At 44.1% G+C, this 20,097-nt stretch overlaps 1 protein-coding gene across 1 annotated transcript in view; it reads right to left on the minus strand.

The window, feature by feature from the left end:
• The window catches only part of LOC126355729 (dipeptidase 1-like), a 1,497,236-nt gene that overhangs the window by 135,704 nt on the left and 1,341,435 nt on the right, over positions 1 to 20,097 (minus strand). The window contains exons 10-11 of the mRNA XM_050006099.1: positions 19,281 to 19,457; positions 17,303 to 17,387 (exon numbers count right to left, since the gene is read on the minus strand). Coding sequence (XP_049862056.1) covers positions 17,303 to 17,387; positions 19,281 to 19,457 — 262 coding nt within the window. The remainder of the gene's footprint in view (positions 1 to 17,302; positions 17,388 to 19,280; positions 19,458 to 20,097) is intronic.

Consider the following 20,097-nt stretch of genomic DNA (forward strand, 5'->3'; position numbering starts at 1 on the left):
CTGGAGACATTCGAATAGTTCATTCATCTTGGATCTAGGGAACTACTGCCACAACCACAGGTGGAAGCATAATCGCAGAAAAACAATTCCCCTCAGGGAAAATTTACCACCTTTGGTAGGATTATCCAGCGCACTAACAGCGTAATGTAGGTGAATCCCCGTATTAAAGAAAACCTGACTGGCCTCATCAACTGTACTCATACAGCCATCTAGCCGGCACAGTCAGGGCAGCAAATCACAAAAAGGCACAAACAAATCCCTCGCGACTCTACACACAGAGCAGCCGATTTTATAATCAAATTTACCTTTTAGATGATGACTCTGGCATGTTACAGGTACAATGACGTAGCAGCTGCCACAGGAGATATCGTCGGAGACCGGATATAACGGCAAACCTTTCTGCTAACATTTACTAACAACCACGCACGAACTGTCGCAAGTGGCCAAATCCGCCAGCAGTCCTAGCACTGGCCCAAACACTCCCTAAGGTTTTTTCATCTTATTTTTTCACGTGCCCGTAAAACCACTTCCTTTCAATCGCTTTCTGTCTACGATCTCCGGTATGGCACCATATTAGCGGGTACGATGTTACAGCGCCTGTGTTACTCCGAATCAAAATCCACTGAGGCGACTGCAGCCGTTATGAAATATGTACAATGTATTCGCAGTTGCGAAAAGAACAACCGTCAGCTGGACAATGGAATGGCGAACTTGAAAAGATAGAAATTCAGGTTCCAGTCCTGGTTCCACACAAATTTTAATATACGTCCTCATATTCCTCTATACTCTGCAAAGCACCGTGAGGTGCATGCCAGGGGATACGTCCCAATGTACCAGTTGTCAAGGTTTCTTCCAGTTCCATTCACATATGCAGGGCCGGAATAATGTCTGAATGTGTCTGCTCGTGCAGTAATTATTTCAATCTTACCCTCACAGTCCCTGTGTGAGCATTACATAGGTTGATTTAGTGTATGCCCAGAGTAATCCTTAAAGTCGGTTCTTGAAGCTCTGTTGATAGGCTTTCTCGGGGTAGTTTACGTGTATCTTCAGTTCCTTCAGTATCTGTGTGACTCTCTCCCAAGGATTAAATAAACCTGTGACCATTCGTGCTGCTCTTCTCTACATACGTTCCAATATCTCCTGTTGGTCCTATCTGGTACGGGTCCCACACACTTGAGCAGCATTCTAGAGCCAATCGCTCGAATGATTAGTAGGCAATTGCGTCTGTAGACTGATCGCATTTTTCCAGTATTCTACCAATAAACCGAAGTCTACCACCTGTTTTATGTAAGACTGAACCTATGTGATCATTCCACTTCATATCCCCACAAAGTGTTACGCCCAGGTATTTGTATGAGTTGGTCGATATCAGCAGTGACTCATTTATAATATGGTCATAAAGTTACGTTTTTTAGTTTTGTGAAGTGCAAAATATTTCATTCCTGAACATTTAGAGCAAGTTGCCAGTCTCCGTACCAACTTGAAATCTTATCAAGAGCTGACTGAATATTTATGCATCCCCTTTCACATAATACTTCATTATACATAACTGCATCATCTGCAGAAGGCCTGATTTCACTGTTAATATTGTCTTCAAGGTCGTTAATATATAACATGAACACTAAGGGACCCAACACACTTCCCTAGGGCACACGCGAATTTACTTCTACATTTGACGATAACTCTGCATCCAACGTAATATACTGTGCACTGCCTGCCAAAAAGTATCAATCCAGTCACACATTTCACTTGATATCCTATGTGATCGCACTTTTGGGAATACACGTAGGTGCAATACGTAGCCAAATGCTTTTCGCAAATCAAGAAATACTGATACTACCTGGTTTCCTTGATCCAAAACGTTCAGTGTGTCACGTGAGAAAAGTGTGAGCTGGGTTTCACATGATCAATGTTTTCCAAATCCATGCTGGTTGGCACTGAGGTCAGTCTGTTCAAAATACCTCATTATGTATGAGCTCTAAATAAGATTCCACAACAAATCAATGTGAAGTATATTGGACGATAGTTTTCTGGATCACTTCTACCATCCTTATTGTAGACGGATGTGACCTGTGCCTCTTTCCCAGAACTGGGCACGCTGTTTTGTTAGAGGTATCTACGGCATATTATAGTCACAAGAGGGGCTAACTCAGCCGCAAGTTAAATATAGAATCCGAAATGGATTCCTTCGAGGCCTGGAGCTTTGTTCAGTCTCAATGATTTCAGGTGTTTCTCAACACCACTGACTCTAATATCCATTTCATTCATCTGTTCAATGGTGTAAGGATTAAACTGGTGCCGTTCTCCCGGGTTTCCTTTGTCGACATTTCATTATCAGATGACGTTTGTTCATATTTGTGACTGCGAATACATTTCACGTATATTGGTGGGTGGTCCCACCCAGACGTACGGTCAACATCATAGACCGCATCCTGTGACTCCTCGATTCGGTCACTAACCATTTCGCAGAGTGACAGTTGAGAGTTTTGTGTTGGCCACCATGCTAGTGCAAACATGGAGGCTCTCCGCTTCTTTACGTTATGGCACAAGGCGTGGAATGCCTGTGGCGCTGGAAGGCAAAGTGGGCGTGGTCTTTGTGAGACTGACGTCGACGAGCGGCGAGCGGCGAGCGGCGAGTTATCTGCGGCAGGGCGGCGAGTAGCGTAATTTAAGTTGCTCTGCGGGCAGCCGGCAGCGTGGCCGGAACAACTTTTGTATTGGCCGGCTATAGATCTGCACGGGGACGGGAGAGTGGCGGAGTGGCGAGGGCAAGCGCTTAGAATGCGGGACGGCGAGGTAGGGGGCGGCAGATTGCGGCGCCAGCTGCCAGCGCCGCCCCCGGGGGCGTCCGCCGCCTCCCGGCCCCCGTTTTTATTTCAGCTCTCGACCCATGCGCAGTATTCGCTCTTCACTTTCTCAGTGCTGTATTGTTCTCATCTTATCCATTTACTCAGCATATGGCGCAGCAGATTACACGAATTAATTGACCATAAACAGGCTTCATCACAAACATAAAATACATACAGATTGTAAAATGGATATGTATATGTATGTATGTATGTTCCATATCTTTACCTAATCCACTGGATCTATTTCAACCAAACATATCACTCAATGTCTCAAGAGAATTGCTGAGGGTGAAAAAGTAGTCTAGTCGGAACACATTAATTCGCAGACTATGAAAATTAATTACTTGATAATAAGAGCAATTAGTGACTTCCACAAAACGACGAAAAGAAAAAGCTTATTGCTTATTACATTTTGGCTGTTAGTGCAGTACAACTGGCATATCAAGCATGACGTTGTAGTTTATTACTTCTTTACTACTGACTTTATTGACGCCACATTATTCGGCAGCAGATCCATATATCACTGAATGTACCTGCAAAATTATATCACTGTAAGACAAATTGTTCAGGAGGTATAAAGATTGAGCTACATGTAAACGAAAGTATAGGACGAAATTCGCTTATGATACAAGTGAAATATTTGTGACATATCTGTGTGAAAGATGTTAAATATATGTGAAATATTTGTCATATGTGCATACTCTACCGAATTCGCAGGTAAAGGGCTCCTCCTAAACCTCTGGATCAATTTCAGTCAAACTTGGTACACATATTACCATCTGAAAAGAACTACTGTGGAATAAGAACCAGCAATCTCCTACTGGGATGGGCGTTGTATAAGTACATGATGAAAGGCACCCAAGATGACATAAAATTAGGATTTATTTTAAAAAATTGAAGCACCGAGTAACCAGAGGGTTGGCAAAGACGTTAATTATGAAGGCGCGGTTAGGCGCAGACAAATGAACGGAAAAGCAGTGTCATTCTTACAGACTCTCTCGTATGTAGAAGGATGATGAAGATGTCCGACCTTAGATATGAAGTTTTGGAGCTTTATGTATCACGTGTACGCGTAAATAATATTATATGGAAAAAATTAAGATATGCACAAACATTTTAACAGCCCAATCATATTCAATTATATCTATTTAATTCCTTTCATATTACAGGGTGATAAAGTGGAGACAGAAGGGCGAGGAAAAGATGGATAGACAGAGGGTGAAGGAGGAGATTGACGCAGACATGAGGGAAGAAGAGATGAAGATAGTGTGGGGGGACAGGGAAATAGACAGAGAAAGCGAAGAGGATGAGTTGGACAGAGGGGCGGGGAAGGAGGTGATCAGCAGAGTAAGGCATGTGGAGGAGATGACCTGAGAGAGGGGGGGCAGAGGTGATGGACAGAGGGAGGTGGGAGAAGGAGGAGGAGCAAATAAACAGATAGGAAAGAGAATATCGACAGAGAGAGAGGGAGGAGGAGTGGTTAGAGAGGGGAAGAGGAGAAGTCAGAGAGAAGGAGAGGTGGAGATAAAGGGATGACTACGAGACAGAGTGGCAAGAGGAAATGTATCCAGCGGCAGCGGAGAGAAGATGATATTGACAAAGGCGAAAGAAGGAGATGGACAGAGAGTGCAGGAACAGATGGACGCAGAAACAGGAGGGGCAGATGGAAAGAGAAAGATGGGGAGTAACAGATGGCTAGAGAGAGGGGCAGGAGGAGGTCTAACTGTCTACATCCCTCTCTTGATCACTCATGTCTATTTCGCTGTCAAGTTAACTCACTGCGGCTGGCATGTCTAGTGATTTTCTTTCCTGGTTCTTCCTTTATTCATCGGTCTGTTGTAAGCTCTATCTGAATTCATACCTTTTTGTGTCATTTCAAAGTTTCGCAACCACAGCTGAAAGAATAGTTCGTGTCCTTTATATGTCTGGGCACTACCTCAACCGTAATTGTCCGCCATCATGCTGGTGGTGATCCTAAAAGCCATTCACTTCCTACCCTTGTTTTATTTTAATTATGTAAATTCTTGTGCTGTAAATAGTGTTCTCGGGTTTGCCGCTGGATGACGTTGCGCAAATTCGACAATATTTCCTCGGAGCAACTGTTCGACATCATCAGGTGGTTCAGCCTTGCTAGTGGCTAGGTGCGACTGACGGTATTCGCAGTAAACTCTCTGCAAGGGGGCTCAATCGGGCAGTGAGTTACCGCCTTACAAAATCCCGCCACTTCACATTCGGTGTAAGGACACACTAGATTTTTGGTTTGGTGTAGGCAGAGAGATAACTTACCGGAGCGATCATACGACTTGTTCTGAAGAGCAAAGGTTGGCAAAGGGTCAGGTATTTTGAATTAGGAAATTGGCGTGCTATACGGGAAGTACAGGTCATGAGGAGGCAGAACAGTGTCTTCTGTTTTACATCTACATCTACATGATTACTCTGCAATTCACTTTTAAGTGCTTGGCAAAAGGTTCATCGAACCACAATGATGCTATCTTTTTACCATTCCACTCCCGAACAGTGCGCGGGAAAAACGAACACCTAAACCTTTCTGTTCGAACTCTGATTACTCTTATTTTATTTTGATAATCATTCCTACCTATGTAGTTTGAGCTCAACAAAATATTTTCGCGTTCGGAAGAGAAAGTTGGTGACTGAAATTTCGTAAAAAGATCTCGCCGCAACGAAAAACGTCTTTGCTTTAATGACTTCCATTCCAACTCGCGTATCATATCTGCCACACTTTCTCCCCTATTACGTGATAATAGAAAACGAGCTGCCCTTTTTTGCACCCTTTCGATGTCCTCCGTCAGTCCCACCTGGTAAGGATCCCACACCGCGCAGCAATATTCTAACAGAAAACGAACGAGTGTAGTGTAAGCTGTCTCTTTAGTGGACTTGTTGCATCTTCTAAGTGTCCTGCCAATCAAACGCAACCTTTGGCTCGCCTTCCCCACAACATTATCTATGTGGTCTTCCCAACTGAATTTGTTCGTAATTTTAACACCCAGGTACTTAGTTGAATTGACAGCCTCGAGAATTGATCTATTTATCGAGTAATCGAATTCCAACGGATTTCTGTTGGAACTCATGTGCATCACCTTACACTTTTCGTTATTTAGCGTCAACTGCCACCTGCCATACCATACAGCAATCTTTTCTAAATCGCTTTGCAAATGATACTGGTCTTCAGATGACCTTACTAGACGGTAAATTACAGCATCATCTGCGGACAACCTAAGAGAACTGCTCAGATTGTCACCCAGGTCATTTATATAGATCAGGAACAGAAGTGGTCCCAGGACGCTTCCCTGGGGAACACTTGATATCACTTCAGTTTCACTTGATGATTTACCGTCTATTACTACGAACTGCGACCTTCCTGACAGGAAATCACGAATCCAGTCGCACAACTGAGACGATACCCCATAGGCCCGCAGCTTGATTAGAAGTCGCTTGTGAGGAACGGTGTCAAAAGCTTTCCGGAAATCTAGAAATACGGAATCAACTTGAGATCCCCTGTCGATAGCGGCCATTACTTCGTGTGAATAAAGAACTAGCTGCGTTGGACAAGAACGATGTTTTCTGAAACCATGCTGATTAGGTATCAATAGATCGTTCCCTTCGAAGTGATTCATGATGTTTGAATACAATATATGCTCCAAAATCCTATTGCAAACTGACGTCAATGATATAGGTCTGTAGTTCGATGGATTACTCCTACTACCCTTCTTAAACACTGGTGCGACCTGCGCAATTTTCCAATCTGTAGGTACGGATCTATCGGTGAACGAGCGGATGTATATGATTGCTAAGTAGGGAGCTATTGTATCAGCGTAATCTGAAAGGAACCTAATCAGTATACAATCTGGACCTGAAGACTTGCCCGTATCAAGGGATTTGAGTTGCTTGGCAACCCCTAAGGTATCTACTTCTAAGAAACTCATGCTAGCAGCTGTTCGTGTTTCAAATTCTGGAATATTCCATTCGTCTTCCCTGGTGAAGGAATTTCGGAAAAGTGCGTTCAATAACTCCGCTTTAGCGGCACAGTCGTCAGTAACAGTACCATCGGCACTGCGCAGCGAAGGTACTGACTGCGTCTTGCCGCTTGTGTACTTTACATACGACCAGAATTTCGTCGGATTTTCTACCAAATTCGAGACAAAGTTACGTTGTGGAACCTATTAAAGGCATCTCGCAATGAAGTCCGTACCAAATTTCGCGCGTCTGTAAATTTTAGCCAATCTTCGGGATTTCGGGTTCGTCTGAATTTCGCATGCTTTTTCTGTTGCCTCTGCAACAGGGTTCAGACCTGTTTTGTGTACCATGGGGGATCAGTACCATCTCTTACCAATTTATGAGGTATGAATCTCTCAATTGCTGTTGCTACTATATCTTTGAATTTGAGCCACATCTCGTCCACATTTGCATAGTCAGTTCGGAAGGAATGGAGATTGTCTCTTGGGAAGGCTTCTAGTGACACTTTATACGCCTTTTTAAATAAAATTATTTTGCGTCTGTTTCTGGTGGATTTGGAAGAAACTTCATTGAGCCTAGCTTCAACGAGCTTGTGATCACTAATCCCTGTATCAGTAATGATGCTCTCTATTAGCTCTGGATTGTTTGTGGTTAAGAGGTCAAGTGTGTTTTCGCAACCATTTACAATTCGCGTGGGTTCGTGGACTAACTGCTCGAAATAATTTGAGGAGAAAGCTTTTAGGACAATCTCGGAAGATGTTTTCTGCCTGCCATCGGTTTTTGCCAACATATCGAGGGAAGGTTGAAGTCCCCACCAACTATAACCGTATCTGTGGGGTATTTATTTGTTAGGAGACTCAAATTTTCTCTGAACTGTTCAGCAACTATATCATCGGAGTCTGGGGGTCGGTAGAGGGAGCCAATTATTAACTTAGTTCGGCTGTTAAGTACAACCTTCACCTATACCAATTCGCACGGAGTATCTACTTCGACTTCACTACAAGATAAGCCACTACTGACACACAAACACTCCACCACCAATTCTGCCTAATCTATCTTTCCTGAACACCGTCTGAGACTTCGTAAAAATTTCTGGAGATCTTATTTCAAGCTTTAGCCTGCTCCCTGTACGTATAACGGTCTCAGCTTCTGTGCTTTCTCTTAGCGCTTGAAGCTCAGGGACTTTTTCACCACAACTACAACAATTTACAACTACATTTCCGACTGTTCCTTGATCCAAGCACGTCCTGTGTTTGCCATGCACCCTTTGAGATTGCAGCCGACCCCATACATTCCCGAGGCCTTCTAACCTAAAAAACCGCCCAGTCCACGCCACACAGCCTCCGCTACCCGTGTAGCCACCAGCTGAGTGTAGTAAACTCCTGACCTATTCAGCGGAACCCGAAACCCCAGCACCCTGTGGCGCAAGTCAAGGAATCTGCAGCCAACACGGTCGCAAAACCGTCTGAGCCTGTGATTGAGAGCCTCCACCCGGCTCTGCACCGAAGGTCCGCAGTAGGTTCTGTCAACGATGCTGCAGATGGTGAGCTCTGCCTTCATCTCGTAAGCAAGACCGGCAGCCTTCACCAAATCAGATAGCCGGTGGAATCCAGAGAGAATTTCCTCAGATCCAATGCGGCACACGTCATTAGTGCCGACATGTGCCACCACCTGGAGCTGGCTGCACCCTGTGCTCTTCATGGCATCCGGAAGGACCCTTTTCACGTCAGGAATGACTGCACCCGGAATGCACACGGAGTGCCCACTGGATTTCTTCCTCTCCTTAGCCAGCATATCCCTAAGGGGCCCCATTACACGCCTAGCATTGAAGCCCCCAACTACCAATAAGCCCACCCTCTGCGGTTGCCCGAACCTTGAAGGTTGAGAATCATCCTCTGAAACAGGGCAGGCAGCTTCATCTGGCACAGCCATAGACAGTACCTGAAACATGTTTGCCAGACGCACCGGGGCGGCTTTCTGATCAGCCTCCGGGGACGTCTTTCGCTGCCTGCCACGCCTTGGAACGACCTCCCAATCAACCACAGGCGACGGCTCAGCCCCACTGTGGGCAGCAACTGGGGCAACCACAGCTTCAGACCGATCTGGGGACAGACGGGACGAGGTTGACATCCCCATGACATCCAAGTCCGGCTCTCGACAGTGGTGGCCAGTGGCAACAGCCTCAAGCTGCGCAACCGAAGTCAGCGCCACCTGCAGCTGTGAGCGAAGGGATGCCAACTCAGTCCTCATCCGAACACAGCAATCACAGACCCTGTCCATTCTAATCGATGTTGAACAACAGTTACAGAAACACGAGTGCCTAGATAACACAAGGGAAACACGCAAAGAATGTATGAACTAACGTGTACAAATGCCTAACGACTGCACTACAATGTGCCTGAGTTTACGATTACAGTAACTAAAATTCGAAAATAAACCTCCTACACGAAATTCACACGCAATTTAAGTAAGAATCTACGAAATAAACATTAAAGCGCGATGCTACAACTCTCTAATACTATAATACGCCCGAAATTTATGAATTAAACAATGCAAGTGCCCAAAAACACGCAAAGAAATTAAGAATTAAACTATGTAACAAATAAGTAAGCTAGGAGTATACGACTTGCTGGTGGCAGCTGCTTGTCCAACGGCGGTAGGGAATTAAGTGCTGTTGGGTGTGGCCGCCACTTGGATGGGTGACCATCCGGGCCGCCATGCACGGTTGCCATTTTTCGGGGTGCACCCAGCCTCGTGATGCCAATTGAGGAGTTACTCTACCGAATAGCAGCGGCTCCGGTCAAAGAAAACCATAAGAACTACCGGGAGACCAGTGTGCTGACCACAAGCCCCTCCTATCCGCATCGTCAGCTGAGGATGACACGGCGGTCAGATGGTCCCGATGGGCCACTTGTGGGCTGAAGACGGAGTGCTAAGACATCAGCTGCCCCACATCGAACAGAGAATTTTCTGAAGATGGGTGTGGAGCCCTAATTTTGCGTGGAGCGCAGCACCTAGGGATGCGCACCGCTCCTGAATTCTGTCAGACCTGACAGCCTAACAGCCGACAGAAATGACTCTGCGTACACTCCAGTTGCAAACCCACTCGCTGTCTAACCAGTATGCTGTCATCTCTGTTAATCCCAGTAGTTATTGCCGTGTTGTTCGATCCAAAGACTGAACTGATGGAACTCTCCATTCTATTCTGTGCTGTACATTCATGTGTACGGTTCTTCACCGCTTCGTTACCACTGCCACCTACCCCATGACTCTGGTTACTGAAGCCAATCCGTAAGATACCTCTATAACTTTATTCCATGTTCAACCCACGACACGGCCCCGTCCCGGGACCCTCCCCCCACCAGCCGATCCCCCCCCCCCCCTCCCCCCATCTGAGAGACCAGTATTTTTTCACTTACAGCACTATTTTATTTTCATTTCTATCTTACTAACATGCTATTCTCATATCTCACGAGGCCACATTCCGATATATGGGTATTATCTCTTCTTTCATCAACTGCGGGATTCGCCCCAGTTCAACGATGAAAGACACTCTAGTGGCGCCTTGTGTCAGAAAAAAATTAGACTACGGAAGAAGGCTTAGAGGACTGACAAGGTGAAAGTGCCTACTCGCCGTCACTGATTTCCTCCAAATTTATGGTATGTGTAGGACTCAGCAAGAAATGAAAGTGACAGAAATTGGGGTTCCAGATGGCCAAGCATTGAGAAAAAGTGGCAATTTTGGAACGGGTTGGGTGAGGTACGAGACTTTTACGTTAGTGCATATTTCAGGCAGCGGAGATTCGAGGATCGTGGAGTCAAGTCCCTATGCATAAATATTTTTTATTTCAGTTCTTACGTTACTTACATTGCAAGTAAACTGAAATAATGCTCAGTAAATTGCATTTGTTAATACCCCCATAAAAGAAATGAAAAGGAAAAGGTAACTAAAATTTGGGTATGTAAATAATTTCCAAAACAGGATAGTAATTAAAGAGACAGGGCTTCGTAGACCCTTAGCTTAATTTTGACCTTAGAGCAGCCCTCGACAGCAGCAGACAAATCATGGTTTTCCCTGTTTTGACGATGAATAACACCCCAGCACATGTGAAATAGCTCTGAGCACTATGGGACTTAATTTCTGAGGCCATCAGTCCCCTAGAACTTAGAACTTGAAGCTATCTAACCTAAGAACGTCACACACATCCATGCCCGAGGCAGGATTCGAACCTGAGCCCGTAGCGGTCGGGCGGTTCCAGAACTGTAGCACCTAGAACCGCTCGGCCACCCCGTCAGGCACATGTGAATCATCGACTTAAAAATCATCAAGTAACCTAATTTTATACACGAAGTTCTCTTCTACGTCCTTCCTGAAAATTTATCAGCAAATCTGAATTCTTTTGTCTTTATTTCTCATGCCATTAACGAAACCTTTAGTAAATACAGTATATGGAGAATTATTTCGGTTTATTTGCATTACAGATAACGTAAACATTGAAAATAAAAAAAAGAATTTCCGCATACCGACTCGACCCGAAAACCTTTTGTTTATCAGGCTGACGTCTTGCACTACGCTAATATCAATGACTCATGCCTCATCGAACCCAAGCTAAATACACAACTTTTTTAAACGCTTGGCATCTGCAAACGTCTTTAAGCTGTACAATGGTTGTTATACTGTTTTTATTTTTTGGTCATCAGTCTTATTGGTTTAATGTGGCCCGCCACCAATTCCTCTCCTGTGCCAACCTCTTCGTCTCAGAGGAGCACTTGCAACCTACATCACCAATTATTTTTCTGGATGCATTCCAATGTCTGTCTTTCTCCACAGTTCTTACCCTCTAAAGCTCCTTCAAGTACTATGTAGATTATTCTGTTTTGTCTTAACACATGTCCTATCCTCCTGGCCCTTCTAGTTGTAGGGGTTGTCTTTACATCCATTTCCTGACTGATTCTGCGGAGAACCTCCTCATTCCTCACAGCATCAGTACAAATAATTTTCGAGATTCTTCTGCAGCAGCACATCTCAGTTGCTTCGATTTTCTTCTGTTCCGATTTTCCCAGAGTCCATGTTTGACTCCCATCAAATACTGTGCTGCAAACGTACATTGTCAGAAACATCTTCCTTTAATGAAGCGCTATGTTTGGTATTAGGAGATTTCTCTTCGCCAGGAATACCACTTTTTATGTACTAACTGAGTGTAAAATGCAGTAATATGACAAGAAATTACAATTATGAAGTTCATCTACTGTAATGTTCCTGCAAACATAAATACAGGATATGAATTACGGAAAATTTAATCTCGGAAGTCCACAGATGTTTTTTATCTTTGTCAAATTCATTTACCGAAAGATAAAAGAATCAGGCCGTTTGACATGTTGGCGGTAAAAGGAATATGCAACTGCAGAGAAAAAGATAGTTTCACTGGAAACGCATTCTATTCGTGTAGATGGATAAAGGAGCTCAGGAGAAAAGAAAATACAGCGCAAATTCACTAAATTTTTTTTACTGTAGCTTTACACACATGAAACTGTGGCGGGAGCCGAGTATCAAATATAAAACTGCAGGCTATTGTTTCAGAGAGTTATTAAATTTTTTACGGCCATTGAACAACAGTGAACTACAAGTTCCGTAATCCTATATCGTTGCTGACGTTTGCAAGTGCTCAAAAAGGGTCTCGTCTGCTAGTTCTTCCACTTCGCTCCATTACGGAACTCGCGATTTCCCAATGCCACAGCTTGTGTCGCATCAAGCGATCACTTGTTTCAGTCAAGATATGTCATGATCTTTTCCACCCCATTCTATACAGTATTTCATTAGATTCACAGATCCACCCATTCTGTCTTCAGCATTATTATGCAGTACCCTATTTCAGAAATTTATTTCTTTTCTTGTTTGGAGCGTTCATTGTCCACGTTTCAGTTGTTTATAATGCTATTCTCCAGAGAAACTTCTACAGAAAAGACTTCCTAATATTTAAATTTGTATTCGATGTTAGCATGTTATTCTTGCTCCAGGAAAGCTTTTCCCGCTGTTACAAGTCACCGTTTCATATCCTCTCTACTTCTGCCATCATCAGCTATTTTTTTTGAAACTTCTTCGCAGATTAAAACTCTGTGCCGGACCGAGACTCGAACTCGGGACCTTTGCCTTTCGCGGGCAAGTTCTGCAAGGTTTGCGGGACAGGTTCTGTGAAGTTTGGAAGGTAGGAGACGAGGTACTGGCAGATGTAAAGCTGCGAGGAGGGGGCGTGAGTCGTGCTTGGGTAGCTCAAGTGACACAAACCTGTGCAGCAAATGCAACCTCGTTGATAGTGTGCCTCATCGTTACACTTGTGGAGATCGGATTTTCAACTGGAGGCTGAGGGAGAAAATTGCTCAAATAACAAGAACTACAGCAAACAATGTACCGACTAACATTTTCTTCAGACCAGAGGAAAGTTACTACCCTCAAGCAAAAAATAACGCAGTGATTTGGTTAATGGGCAAATATACAAGTTATGTTTTTAACAATATTGGGAGCGACGAACTTATTGAATACAAGATGTATATGGAAAATGAATTCGAGAAAATACTTAAATATCAGAATGACAATAAGAAATATGGTAACATGCTACGAATGGTCTTCAACCGAATGGGTATAGTTTAGGAACTGGATTCCTAGTAGAGAGGGAATGGGTTGAGTCACGTTCGCGACCCTAACCTCGCGTGCAAGTCACACATGAAAAATAAATCAGTAGTCCAGCAGATACAAGAATATGGCGAGAAACATTTGGTGTCTGATATAAAGGAAGATCTTGAACTCCCTATAGATGCGTTCCGAAGGCTGGAACTGACAAAAATAACAAGGCAGTAAAATATTTTGCGATGTTGCTGTTCGCGAGTGCTCTTCTGTCCACGTAATTTCCCCTGGAAGGAACACACGTCAAGGATTTACTGGATGATTAGATCGGGTCTGGGAAATGATGATGAGGAACCTTACGCTGCAGAAGAAGAAAATGTGCTGCTGGGCTGCCACCAGTTGGAGGTGACAGTGAAGGTGCTAAATTGTGCTACTGCTAAAGACTAATTTTTTGAATGCTGTAATTCATGACTACAATTATCTGTGACCTTATTTATGCCATTTCATTGTAGCCATTTATGTTACTGTTTTTGGTGAATTAAAAAGATGACGTAAAAAAAAGTTGGTAGAGCACTTGCCCGAGAAAGGCAAAGATCCCGAGTTCGAGTCTCGGTCCGGCATACAGTTTTAATCTGCCAGGAAGTTTCATATCAGTGCACACTTCGCTGCAGAGTGAAAAATCTCATTGTGTAAAGCTATTTTTTTGCTCAAAATGAAAAAAAAGCACGTGTAGTTTTTGTAGTGACTAGGTGAAACCGCTTCCGTTCGGTCATGACTATGGGCTCTTTCACTGCTGTGGGTGAGGGCTCATCACAGTAGAACATAATAAATGTCAGTTAAGTTTATTACATAAATTAATAAAAGATTTACTTAAATTTGACACAGCTCTTTGTCAAAACATGTCTACTACTTTTTGTTGTGACCAGGCGAAACTATTTTTAATTCGAGGCGCAGTTTCTGTTCCTTTGAAAGAACATACACTACGCAAATCCAGCAGCTCTGAAGAACTACGAGTATATGTAAAATGAGGGTGGATCATTGCTATCAATTGCAGCGGGACATTTTTGCGGAATTAGCATCTGAGAGCGAAACTTTGTACCGGACCGGGATTTGAACCACGAATTTCGTGGTTACCAGGCAGATGGGGTAACCACTGGGCCAAGCGTGACACCTCAAACCTCGTGCTATAATCTCTAAGTAGTGGACAGGAGTATAATGTGCAGGGACTTAAGATAGGTGGTGGTCCATTGAACTGTGTATTAGCCGTGAGCCGTAACGAGGTAGTCAGTGCAGTTGCCCTAGCGCTATGTCCCGGATAGTGTATTGGTTACCGATCCTGGATAGTAAGCACGAGATCGCCGGTTCGAATCCGCTCCGGGACACAAATTTGCTCGTCGCTGCTGACTCCGTAAAAATGTGCCGCTGCAGCTGATAGTTTAACGTAAACTATTCTTGTCCTGAATGAGATTTTCACTCTGCAGCGGAGTGTGCGCTGATATGAAACTTCCTGACAGATTAAAACTGTGTGCCCGACCGAGACTCGAACTCGGGACCTTTGCCTTTCGCGGGCAGGTGCTCTACCAACTGAGCTATCGAAGCACGCCTCACGCACGGTACTCACAGCCTTACTTCTGCCAGTATCCGTCTCCTACCTTCCAAACTTTACAGAAGCTCTCGCAAAGGTATTTAGCAAGCATGGGTTCTGAAACGCATATCTTAAGAGCTATGAGCACTTGTTCATCTTCGCTACTGTGAAACGCATCTCTTCTAGTGGACGTCAGAGGATCATTCTGTATATAAGTACATACGTAGAAAGATAGTTAGAGAGATAGATAGAGAGAGTGGGGGACGGGAGGAGAACTGAAACGAAACGAACAGACGTTACTTCATAAGACTGATAACACTTACAAAAACGAACTACAAAAGAGACCCCAAGTGAACAAGTAGTTACAACAGAAAGCACTCACAGCTTTCGTAAGAAAAATCTGCAGTTAGAGCAAGATCATTAAGGGTGTTCCATAGCAATTAGCTTACGAAATATAAAAACTACAAAACAAATAGACATAGCATCAAACTGTGTCGATTGTTAATCGTGAAATGGTATGAGGTCTCTAACCTATTACCACACTCTCTGGTGCGAAAGTTGTTACCGTTCATAAGCTAGAACGACACTAGCGCTCCAAATGGTCAGGAAGCAGACGGCGACATGTGCCGTAAGGATAATGTTGGGTTTTAATTATTTTCTAATTAGTTAAGGAAATAGTTATTATATTTTTGCATTCCATGCCTTAGTAAATTACCAAGAGACATGAACTATCGTGAAATACATGTAAAAACAGCCGTATCACACTGATTCAGTAACAGGCTACTACTTCTTTAAAGTCAGTACCGCCATTAGACTTTTTATTTGCAGTGCTACATTTACATGATCATGATTTCGGCCTTAAGTTGCCATTATCAACTGTAAAGATGATACACTCAGTGATACAACATAGCAGTAGGATTTTACCAGAAATTTTGACCCTTAGACAATGTGTCTAATAGTATATTTTAAATACGACAGTATGCCATCTTAGAACTGTATAATATTAAAATACTTGATAATGGCAACTTAAAGTAGATATCATGATCGTGTAAATGTAACACTGCAAATAAAAAAAACAGTCTAATGGTGGTACTTCCTTTAAAGAAATATGACTGTGGCCCCACATTATGAAAAAATTATTACAGTACTACTCATGAAGAAATACTTTTGAACGTGTGTAGATCTGCAGCTTTTTCTGCTGAAATGTAGAGAATGTAAGCCTATATTTCACGCATGAAAAGCATACATTTCTCGTATTATCTGTCTGTAATTATCATAGCCCCTTTCCTTGACGCTTAAAAATATTTTATGGAGTCTAATGATTTGCCCATTCTTACACTTCATTTCATTTTGTAATACACGAATATTTTTGTAAATATGATTAGTTTTGCTTCAAAAGAGAGCGGGTTTAAGATTCTTGTCGTTTGTGGCTCAGTTTTAGTAACAATTGTTCTATTAGTTTCTTCTGTGTTGGGAAACAGTTTTATTGCATTTGGCGGTTTCTTATTACGCCTGTGTGATTTTTCGCTTATGCTACATCTATGGTAGGATATCTAGAATGTTAAATAATGTAGTTATTATATTCCATATACGTTTCTTACATTCCACTTCACTGATTCAGTTGGAAGTGTAGCGAACAATACTCTGCTTTGCTGGGAAGATAAACGGCGACTTTCTTCAAAAGGCCATGGCTTCCAGTGTTTGCTAGTAATTTTTCATTATTAGAGGAAAACTACATCACTCATATATATCAGTACATTACAAGAGATTCAATGCAAATGGGTAAAAACGTTAGTATTCGCAATCATTCGATATCGTTTACAGGAGTGTCGCTTGCTGGGCGCATGGAGCGCTGCTGGCGCTGTGTGTAACAAAAACGAGACGGATTGTCGCAACCGTTTTTTTAGACTGATGTGAGGATGCGCAGATTTCGGCGGAAAAAAATAACTGTAGGCAATAATTTATTAATCTAATATTATGGTGTCAGCTGTTTTCTAATGTGTAATTATTCCATATAAAAACAAAACTGTGTTCTTCAATATCCAATACATTGAGACACCTTAAGGTAAAAGGCGAAACGCTTCTTCAGCTCTCAGGAGCGCAGTGTGTAATTATCACGGTTGGCCGTCGGCGTTCAGGTAACTTTGCTCTCAGTACAATTACTGGGAGCGGTGTTCAGAGCCGGTCCGTGCCGAGCCGGCGCTCGAGAACTTGTCTGCCTCGGCCCTGAGCTGTGCGGGCAGGAGAGGGGAGCCGTGGCTGCCGACTTACCGATGACGTCATGCAGCGACGCGCTGTCGGAACAGCTGAGGAAGTTGTTGAAGAAGCTCACCATCACGATGCCGCCGTTGATGGCCTGGAACAGATTGCGGGCAAACCGTCTGCCTTACAGCTCTCACATCGCTATCGCGTGCTCTTTCTACCGCGCTTGTAATAAGGCCTCAAATCTACGTTTTCTTTAAAACCTATTTCCTTGATGATACACCTAAAACGAAATGGATACGTGAGTTGCAAAGATTATTTCATGAGTAAGTTTGGTAAGCAATTAATTCCAAAGACACTCACCTCCGTGCTAAAAATATGCGTATGTGGCTAAAGAAAATGTAAAGGCAAAATGTATATATTTTAATTCTTATGTGTTATGCAAGCAAGCATCAACTTCCAGCACAATCTCCTCCACACTGACTGTGGATTCACATACTTCTATGACGTGTCTGAATACCCGCTAAACAGAGGTTGTTTGGGAATCCGCTCAAGCTTTATCACAGCAGAACTTTTCCCAGTCATTGCTCCTTTGCGTGGTCTATGAATGCAGTGGAAAATGTAATTTAAGGCTGACGAGTAGGAAGAACAAACCTGTAATGTTTGGCTGCAGTATTGCCAGTGTTGTGCTTGACACAGTCGAGTAGTTTAAATACATGGGAGTAACGTTGCAAAGAGATATTAAATGGAACGAGCATGTGAGAACTGTGGTAGGGGAGGCGGATGATCGACTTCTGTTTATCTGGACAGATTTAGGAAAGAGTGGTTCACCTGTAAAGGAGACCGCATGTAGGACGCTGGAGCGACCTATTCTTGAGTAATGCTCGTGTGTTTGGGATACGCACCGGGCCGGATTGAAGGAAGACATCGAATGAATAAAGAGACGGGCGGCTAGATTTGTTACCAGTAGGTTCTAACAACATGTAGATGTTACGGAGATGCTTCGGGAACTCAAATGGGAATCTCTGAAGGGAAGGCAACGCTCTTTTAGAGAAACACTATTGAGAAATGGTTCGTCAGTTTCTCGCGGCGAATTTGTTGCTCGAACAGTCCACGGGTATATTGCCTGTTCATATTGTCCAACCGGCACAATATTTCGGCGATCAGACCTGTCGCCATCGTCAGGTGCGCCGACGATGGCGGCATGTCTGATCGCCGAAATATTGTGTCCGTTGGACACCATGAACCGGCAGTATAACCGTGGATTGTTCGAGCACTATTGAGAAAATTTAGAGAACTGGTACTTGAAACTGATTGCCGAATGGTTCTACTCTAGTCAATATACCTGCACGTAAGGACCACGAAGATAAGGTAGGAGAAATTAGAACTCATAAGGAGGCGTACAGACAGTCGTTTTTACCTTGTTTTATTTGCGAGTGGAACAGGAAAGGAAATGATTAGTAGTGGTACGGGATGCCCTCCGTCAAGCACTTCCGGCAAGGACTTACAGCGTGTCTATGTAGATGTGGACGTGTGGTAGCCAGACCTAAGCCTGAATAAATAGCGAAGGGATGTACTGGAACAGTCGGAAAACCGTTGCTGATAATTCTTCGGTGTTATATGGCCTTGGTCCATGGAATTCTTCTATTCCCAACGTTTCGTCTAATACTACGGTGGACATCCTCAGAGGTATGGCTGGTCCTGATGAGTGGTCCATGGAATTCTTGTATTCCCAACGTTTCGTCCAATACTACGTTGGACATCCTCAGAGGTGTGGCTGGTCCTGCTGAGTCCTGCCGACAGTAGGACCAGCGATACCTCTGAGGATGTCCAACGTAGTATTGGACGAAACGTTAGGAATAGAAGAATTCCATGGGCCACGGCCATATGACCCAGAAGAATTATCATCAACAGTACCATCCGGTCGTGAAAGCCTTCATTGTATGAGTCGGAGAATGCACGGCTACAGTGTCTGTGGTCTGGAATACCACGTTGACGCCGCGGACAGCAGAGCCCACGCCAGCCCTGTGCCGGCCAGATGTCTCACCAGCTTCCGGAGCACGTCGTCGGGCACGTTGCGAGACGAGTTGCAGAGCGCGAGCGCGGACGAGTGCGAGAAGATGACGGGAGCCTGCGTCACCTCGAGCGCGTCGGCCATCGTGCGCACCGACACGTGCGACAGGTCCACCATCATGCCCAGCCGGTTCATCTCGCGCACCACCAGCTGCAACAGCCGCAGAAGAAACACCACCACTCAGTCACCTGCCCGTGCTGGCACACCGGTACATGTGCCTCACAACACGTAATGGGGCCGAGGGAAAAGGCGTATGTTAAGAGGCGCGATGTAGAAATTACAGTTATACACTGTTCACCATCGACGTTGTAAGAAGAAGAAGAGCAAATAATGAAATTTTATTTGCAATTAGAGGTCCCCAGAGATGGACTCAACTTTTTGAATCAAACTGCATGTCAAGGTCCGAGAAATCACACCCTGAAGCCATTCACCTTGTTGGGCCGTCGTTTGCGAGTAGTCCATGAAAAAAATATAATTTCGCGTGATGCCATATAGCTTTAAGACCGTAACGATCTGTACAAGCCGGCCGGAGTGGCCGTGCGGCTCTAGGCGCTACAGTCCGGAACCACGCGACTGCTACGGCGATAGGTTCGAATCCTGCCTCGGGCATGGATGTGTGTAATGTCCTCAGCTTAGTTACGGTTAATTAGTTCTAAGTTCTAGGCCACTGATGATCTCAGAAGTTAAGTCGCATAGCGCTCAGAGCCATTTGAACCATTTTTTGATGTGTACAAATGCTTCAAATGGCTCTGATCACCATGGGACTTAACATCTGAGGTCATCAGTCCCC

Source organism: Schistocerca gregaria, chromosome 3 (genome assembly GCF_023897955.1).
Source record: "Schistocerca gregaria isolate iqSchGreg1 chromosome 3, iqSchGreg1.2, whole genome shotgun sequence".
NCBI classification, from domain to species: Eukaryota; Metazoa; Arthropoda; class Insecta; order Orthoptera; family Acrididae; genus Schistocerca; species Schistocerca gregaria.